Consider the following 8,107-nt stretch of genomic DNA (forward strand, 5'->3'; position numbering starts at 1 on the left):
TTCAGCTGATTAGGCTTGAGGTGACAGGGTCTCTTTGGTTTGGGAAAATGCGAGGAAAATTGGAAAGCTTTATGGGGAAGCGCCATGGTAATGGTGATTGCGAAACCGCTTACGAGCTGCCAGGGAAAAACATCTACATACATACAGAGGACTGCACATGGCAGGGAATCAATGCTGGCAATTAAAATCCTTACTCGAAAAGGAGGAGGAAAAGCAGACAACACAGAAGTCGAAAGTCCTTCCTGGACTGAAGCAATTTGATGTGCAATAAAAATGTTTGCCAAAAGGAGACTGCCCTCAGGCAAATGGCAAATGCAAAATTGGATTTCTGACCCTTTGGCCAGCCGAGTGTGAAGGTCCTTTGGCCATTCCTATTTGCATCTAATACATAAACATAATGCGTTAATTTCAAAGGAACTTCGCAAGGAGCAGAGGCATACAAAAAAAGAATGATAAATTTATATATATGCAAACAAACCAAAAAATATATTTCCTTTTTTTTATTTTGCGGGCGGTAATCAAATTTGCAATGTTGTTTCTTTTTCTTTTACTGAATTGCTTGGCTTTTGGGTATTCCCACAGGATTTGCAGCGGGGGTGACCGCAGGACAGGCCAGGACATGAGCGATACAAATAAACAAATGATGTAAATTTCATTTTCCGGGAAATATATGAAAATATGAAAAGTCCCCCACTGTCCTTAAATAAATTACATCGAATTTATTTGGCAACTTGAAGGCGATTTTTGCCAACTATTGTGAGGGGACGATGCGGTCATTTCCCTTTTACTTTCCATTTCTCTGAAGAAAATTAGATTCATCAAAGTTCAGACCAAAGGAGATTTGCATTTATTTCACATTTGTCAAGGACCAGCTGCTGCCAAAGGACCTTAAATGTCAGCCTCATCATCAGTCGCAGAGACATTAAAAACCACTTTTGGTACATTCAAAAGGCGCAAAATCCTTCAATCCTCCAACTGATTGGCATTACCTAAATATGTTTGGAATGAAAAAATGTCAAATAATTCCAAGATTCTCAAACAAAATGTCAATTTCAATTTGGGGGCGAATGAGATGAATGATTCGGTTTTAATTCTGATGGAACGCCGAAAGAGCAAGCTCTTCCTTCGGGGGTTGGGCTTCCTCCTTGGTCTGCCATAAAATATATTAGATTAGCATATTAATAGCTTCGATAGCGTTAGTTATTCGACTTGAAAATCAGGAGGAGATCGCACACATCCTGGCCGCACAGGACACTCGCGGGTGCCATAAAAAATTCACACAACAGCAATCCTGGCGAGAGATGCCAACGATTAAAATTATGCAAACGCATTATCTGCCAGGCTGCATTTTGGAATGGGAATATTATATGGCTTGGGTCTGGGTATGGGTCTGGGTCTGGATGGATCTGGGGGTAAATCTCACAGGAGCCATGGGCCGTAAACACTCAATATTTGTTGCCGCAGGAAGAGATTCCCGCCGTAAAGTAAATTGCCCGGGCATTCTCTATGCAAATGTGGAAAATATCACCAAGCCGGGAGAGCACTTAAAACAAATCCGATTAGGTGGAGGGAGATCGGGGAATAGTGAAGGTTTGGATATACTTCCATTAAATAACCAAACTCCATAAATCAACTTGAAACAAGGCAAGTGGGGCTCTACTTATGGGTCTATAATTGCTTTATCACACTTCTCTGGGTTCATTTTCTTGGGACCAAGTTGTATTTATCAAGTTGAATTCGGTGCGTACAGGAAATTGTTTCAATAAATTATAAAAATTAAACAAATCAGTGAATGTTGAGCGGATAAATCAAGTATGTTATAGGATTTGATAGTTCAAGTGGCTGGTACATACGATATTAATAAGGTTTTAATTGCTTTATCACACTTTTGCTTTTGCTTGTAGGTGGTTTGCCTTGGGAAATTTTGAATAAGAAAAGTATGAGAAATCAAATCAATACGAAATTGTTATTTTAAATGAAAGATTAAGCATCTAAAAAGTTGCATTATTAAATACATAAAACTGGGAGGGAATGTTTTCTTGTTATTAAAACTAAACTTATTTCTAAATTTAATTTCTAAAATCTATTTCTAAATTCTGTTACTAAATTGTATTCCTATATTCTACTCTACTATTTCTGGATTCTCAATTATATTTCTATATTATGTTTCTACTCCTAACTCTAGATAATATTTCATGATTATATTTCTTTCTAACTTGTATTCCTGCATTTTATCCCATATATTCTTCCTTAGAGATACCCAAAGAGCTTCTGATGATTGCCACAACTGCTTTTGGTTTGAGGATTTATTCGCGAATGTGTGGCCGGGGCAAGGATGTTCGGCAGAGTGCAGGACAATTACCACAACCACCGACGAGGCTGGGCAACTGCAGCGCTTTGTCTATCCTTCTGCCTATTCAAGTGTCCATTTTTAATTAACACTCTGACAATTTGACGCGAAATGCATTTCGTTTCGAGTGTGTGTGTGTGTGTGCGTTATCCTGTGCAAGGACTAATGCCGCATTGCATGCCGATGAGCTCCTGCGGCTTGTGTGGGGACTACTGAGAGCGGAGAGCTGAGAGCTCGACGCCGAATGTTTAGAATGCAATTGACGTGTTGGAGGGAGGGCAGAGCGGGCGAACCCACACAGGACCTGCAGTGGAGGTATGGCATCAGGACATCAGGACATCAGACAAAAGGCGGGGGAGCATGGCGGGTGGCTGATAAATGTTGCATGCGCCTGTGTAACCCAATTACCGCTCTGCAAATTACCCACTCCACCTGGCCAAAGGACCACAATAAAGGAGCAGGAGCAGGAGGACCACATTCCTAGACTCGCTTTGCATAATTGATGACAAATTGAAATCGTGTTTATGGCAACGGGAGAGGGAAGGCATTGCGGGGACATTTCATAAAATATATTTCACACATACGAATACGAGAGTTTCTTCGCCTCCTCGAAAATCCGGCTGGACTTTCCCTTTTCCTCGCACTTTTCCGGGCCATAAATCCAGCAAAATCAAATGGCCAATGGATCAATTTGCGGTTGATGGAGCTTAGCCGCTTGTGTCTCCCTCCCGGGGCTCGTAAATCGCAATGAGTTGGGCCCATAAATTTTCAATTGGTCAATGGTCCTCGTAAAGGGTTCTAAAAAAAAACCCAACAAAAATGGTAATGTATGGCTTAGCATACAGTTTAATGAAATTAAAGAAGCAGTTTATGTACAAATTTGATTTTAAATACATAGAGATTCATTTTGTTTATATTTTGAACTCTGGTTTTATACCTTAAGAAGAATATTAATAATTAATTTAAAGGACTGTATGAATCCATTAATTGTAATAGAATAGTACTAAAATATTAATTAAGAAGTGAAGGAACCATTTCCGACCCTATAAATCATATATATTCCTGATCAGTATCAACTGGAGGTGCAGATTTAATAACCTAATAAAAACTAACCTAGGACTCCGAATTAAAATTAATGCATTTTTGGCTCAGCTATGAAGTTATGAAACATTGATTTGTTGAAATAATTGTCATATAAAAATATAAATAAATAACGGCTCAAAGAATGGTATTATAGTTTTGTTCTGAATTTAGAAACGCATTGAATTTATATATATTCTTGGCGAGTCGATTTATTAAAATGCAGGGCACTTTAACTCAACCTTTCAATAAATTGTGTTTGTGTTCAAAATTTCCATTTCCGTTTTTAAGATTTGAAAAAAGAAACCAGAAAATATGTCCTCGGGAAAGCGAAAGACGGCAATGTCGCCACAGGAACTGCTCAAGGCACTCACCCTGTCCGGCGACGAGGAGCTGGACATCGAGATCCGCCACTGGGTGCTGTGGGACCGCAACGAGGCGACGCTCAACCAGGTGACCGGGGCGGTGAAGGAGGAGGACTGGGATGTGCTCCGGATAAGGCTGTGCAGCAGGATTCAGTACCTCGGGACTGGAATGCGAGGCGGGATGCGGGCGGGCTTCGATTCCATCAACGATGTGGTTATCATTGGGGCAGCCCAGGGCATTTGCGCCTACATGATGGACTTCTATCCGAGCATCCAGAAGCGCACGGAGCAGGGCGTGGTCGTGGGCTACGATGGGCGTTACAATAGCAAGCGATTTGCCCAGCTCATAGCCGCCGTCTTCCTGAACAACGACTTTAAGGTGTTACTATTCAGTCGGATGGTTCCCACACCCTTCATCCCCTTCACAATCGTGACGCTCAAGTGTCTGGCTGGGGTCATTGTCACCGCCTCGCACAATCCCAAGGAGGACAATGGTCTCAAGGTCTATTGGACCAATGGGGCCCAGGTCATGGATCCGCATGATCAGCGAATCAATGAGTATATTGGCAAGAACCTGGAGCCGAAGGCCTCGTCCTGGGAGCTCTCTATGCTGGATGGAAATCCATTGCTCGAAGATCCCTATCGCCTCATATTCCCGCAGTTCTATGCGGCTGTGAAGAAGCTCATTCCGCCGACTTTTCTGGAGTCCAACGAGTGCAGCCAACTGAGATTCGTCTACACACCGCTGCATGGAGTGGGCTTTCCCTTCATGCGGGAGGCCTTTTACCAGGCAAGACTCAAGCCCTTGATCCCAGTGCCCGAGCAGAAGGATGTGGATCCGGAGTTCCCTACTCTACAAAAGCCCAATCCGGAATGTAAGTAACAGGAGGCTCTATATCTATATCTTGAGTGATTATATGTATATTCCAGCTGGAAGGGAGGCCCTGAGGCTGGCCATCAAGAAAGCAGAGCAGGAGCACTGCACTCTGGTGCTGGCCAATGATCCGGATGGGGATCGTCTGGCCGTGGCGGAGCTGGATCCTCGAGGACGCTGGAAGGTGTTCACTGGCAACGAACTGGCCGCCCTGCTGGGCTGGTGGGCCCTGGAGAGCTACAAGGTGCGGGTGGCCAAGCCGCAGGTGTCCAACTGCATAATGATAGGCTCAGTGATTGGTTCTCGCATCCTGGCCTCCATGGCCCGCGTGGAGGGATTCGTTTACGTGGAGGGCATGCCCAGCTTCCCCTGGATGGCCAATCGGGCTTTGGAGCTGGAAAAAGCCGGACGGACGGTGCTCTTTGCCTTTGAGGATTGCTTTGGCTATATGTTTGGCATGGCTATACCGGACAAGGATGGCATCGGACCTGCCATGCAGCTGGCCACCATGGCTTGCCACCTAAGGAGCAGCCGGAATGTGACTCTAATTGAGAAACTCCGGGAGATCTATGAGACGTATGGCTTCCACTCCTCCCTGAGCTCGTACCTGGAGGCGGAATCTTCCGAGGTCATTGATGATATCTTCGAAAGGATAAGAAAATCCACGGAGGATTTCGGCTATCCCAAGAGCATACTCGAGGGCGAGTTCGAGGTGGTGCATGTCCGGGACTTGACCACTGGACTGGATACCTCATATTCCGATCGGAAGGCAAAAATGCCAGTGGATCCCTCGACCCACATGATCACCTTCACGTTTACGAATGGCTTCATTGTCACTCTGAGAGTGGATGCCCAAGCCCAAGTCCCAATGATAAAGGTGAATGCCGAGATTGCTGGTTTGCCGGAGGAGCAGGACTGGGAGGATCTGCAGGAGAAGCTGAACAGGATGACCAATGCTGTGATCGAGGAGTTCCTTCAGCCCGAGGATTATGGTCTTATTGATCCACGAAAGGCATCTGTGTAGGTTGATTTACACGTATTAAAGGGGATATATTTTTTGGAACTCGGAGAGACTTTTATTAAAGTGCTGCCAAGATGGGGTTCTTGCCAGGCCACAGAAGGCCAATTAACCGTGCCCTCCATGTGTGGTTGAGTCTCTGGAAGAAGCTCGGGTGGGGTCGGGGGAAGGAGGCATCATCCTTTGTACAGACGTATCTGTATCTGCCAAAGTATCTAACAAGACAAACACTGAACGTAGAAACACTGAAATTTTATAGTTTGCCTGTGCTAATTGCACTCTGGGGGTGCTTTTCGCCCCCGCAAAAACCCCCTTTTCCTGGGCGGAGGACCACCCCCGTGATTGTGTGGTAATCGCTTCCGATTGTGCGAATCAGCAAAAGTCGGCTGATGGCATAATGAAAGCGGTGATTAAGCAAGGACTCCTCTCCCATCCTCTCCTCATATATCGCCAGGCAAACAACATTTATTGTTTCCTTTATATTTTTTGTAATTTTGGAACTCCTCCGCGCACATGTTTGCCAAGGAGGTCAAACGGAATATTTCAATAGGAAAACGAAAAGCGAGAGTGCCCAGGTAAACAAGAAGCTGATCCCCGAGGTCGTACTCATCCTCGTCCTCGGCAAGTCAAATTTTCATTGGGGACAAAGGACCGCCTCTTACTCCTCACATATCTCCTTGATACGTGGCCATTAAATTTTCCCTAAAATACCTACACCGAAAAGGATCCAAAAACGCACACGAATTAAATATTTATCCATTGACGTCGACGGGCGCAGGACAAGTCCTTCTCCCAGGACTACCCCGTGTGTGTGTTGTTTACTTATATTTTTTATTTTATATTTTCGGCCACGTTTTACACGGTTAGTGGCATTGCGCCCAGGTTAGTGCATTATTAAGCACTGTTTATGCGACATTAGGAACATAAAAGGGCGACCCGAAAGTCCTTTGAAATAAGACACAAAATAAAATGAATGAATATTCCAAATGTAAAGGAAGAAAGGGAGAAGTATCACCTTTCACCTTTGAAAATTCAAGCTCCCCATCAACTTAACTAAGAGGCTTTTGGGCCATAAAAGCGTGAATATTAAGTGAGAAATACAATTTATGGGGGATATTTTTGGAATATTGAAAAATATACTCTCACGCGTACTTATAAATTTTAGAAGTATAAGAAATATTCCTTAATCCTTTAAAAATATTTATTTTCTAATATTTAACCACCATTTAATTGGCAATTCGAACTCGTTGCGACTTAAAGCCGGATTACAACCGCATTGTAGAGTTTCAGCAATTGAATTTTGAACATTCTGCCGCCGAGTTGGACATATGTTGTGGATATTTTGTTACACCAGGCCACACCAGCCATGGTGGCCAGTGTAATGAGGACTCAGAACCACCCTTGAAATCCCGAAAATACAGAAAAAAAATATAAGGGGATGCAGTGGGACAATGGCATCTTAAATTCGCATTCGAAATGATGCAGAGGCTCACTCACGGGCTCTGGTAAATTGATTACGTGCCACTTGCTCACATCATCAATTTCAGTCCATATGCGCGAAAATCCTTTCCACTAACGAGTGCCGCAGGACTCGCAGCGACACAAAGGACACGGCACCCACAAAATTGTTAGTTGACACTCGAAATTTCTGGTGTTCAGCATCGTTAATTAAGAGCATTTGTTGACTTCCGCAGTCGTTTCCACTTGTATTTGTTATTTGTTTTTCCTTACACCCGATTTCCCGACAAACGCGATTTCCGGGGATTGTAATCACAGGATTATGCATATTGATATTGGAGTGATAACTGGGGTCAGATCAGAGATTAAGCTGAAGGTTAGTTTGTCGTCAATGAAATTGATATATACCATCATTGTATTAATACCCTTTTGGTAAAATATAAACTAAGAAAAATACAAATTAAGAGCATGCTGTAACTGGATATACTAATACTATATAATTTAAATCATCTTTAATAAAAATCCCTATTAAATCTTTATAACTATTACGCCTAAACTAAATATTGAAAATATGAAAGTGAGTCCAACCTAATAATTAATTTTCTTTAAACATAATTCTTGTTTAGAATTTCCGTTCAATATTTTTCATTCATAAAGTATGTACAGATTTACGTTTAAATTAAACTTTAAGCTTGTTTGTCTAGGAAAATTTGTTTTAATAAACATGTCTGTCACCTTAAACAATTAATTAAATAAATAAATAAACGGTATCTTGGCAAACTGAAAAGATCTCCTTCATTTTATTTAAACGAATAATACTAATTAAATAAAAATGTATATAATAAATGTCAGTTTATGAATATTTTGTTTAGCCCAAAATGAATTAAAAATTCTATATTTTACATAAAAAAACCCAAAGCACAAAACTATAAATATAAATTAAATCAATAATTCATCAGTTT

At 42.3% G+C, this 8,107-nt stretch overlaps 1 protein-coding gene across 1 annotated transcript; it reads left to right on the forward strand.

Moving 5' to 3' along the window:
- Positions 1-3,623: 3,623 nt before the first annotated feature.
- Pgm2b (Phosphoglucomutase 2b) lies at positions 3,624-5,732 on the forward strand. Its single transcript, XM_020945625.2, has 2 exons — positions 3,624-4,670; positions 4,726-5,732. Exons 1-2 carry the CDS (start codon positions 3,746-3,748, stop codon positions 5,691-5,693), a joined length of 1,893 nt encoding a protein of 630 aa, XP_020801284.1. The 5' UTR covers positions 3,624-3,745; the 3' UTR covers positions 5,694-5,732.
- The last annotated feature ends 2,375 nt before the right edge of the window (positions 5,733-8,107 follow it).

Source organism: Drosophila serrata, unplaced genomic scaffold (assembly GCF_035046125.1).
Source record: "Drosophila serrata isolate PLE 108 unplaced genomic scaffold, ASM3504612v1 contig_334, whole genome shotgun sequence".
Classification (NCBI taxonomy): domain Eukaryota; kingdom Metazoa; phylum Arthropoda; class Insecta; order Diptera; family Drosophilidae; genus Drosophila; species Drosophila serrata.

Bases quoted from the DNA above. Each gene is read 5' to 3' on its own strand.
- Pgm2b (XM_020945625.2), top strand. From the start codon at position 3,746: ATGTCCTCGGGAAAGCGAAAGACGGCAATGTCGCCACAGGAACTGCTC. The intron at 4,671-4,725 runs GTAAGTAACAGG...TGTATATTCCAG, and splicing joins ACAAAAGCCCAATCCGGAAT to CTGGAAGGGAGGCCCTGAGG.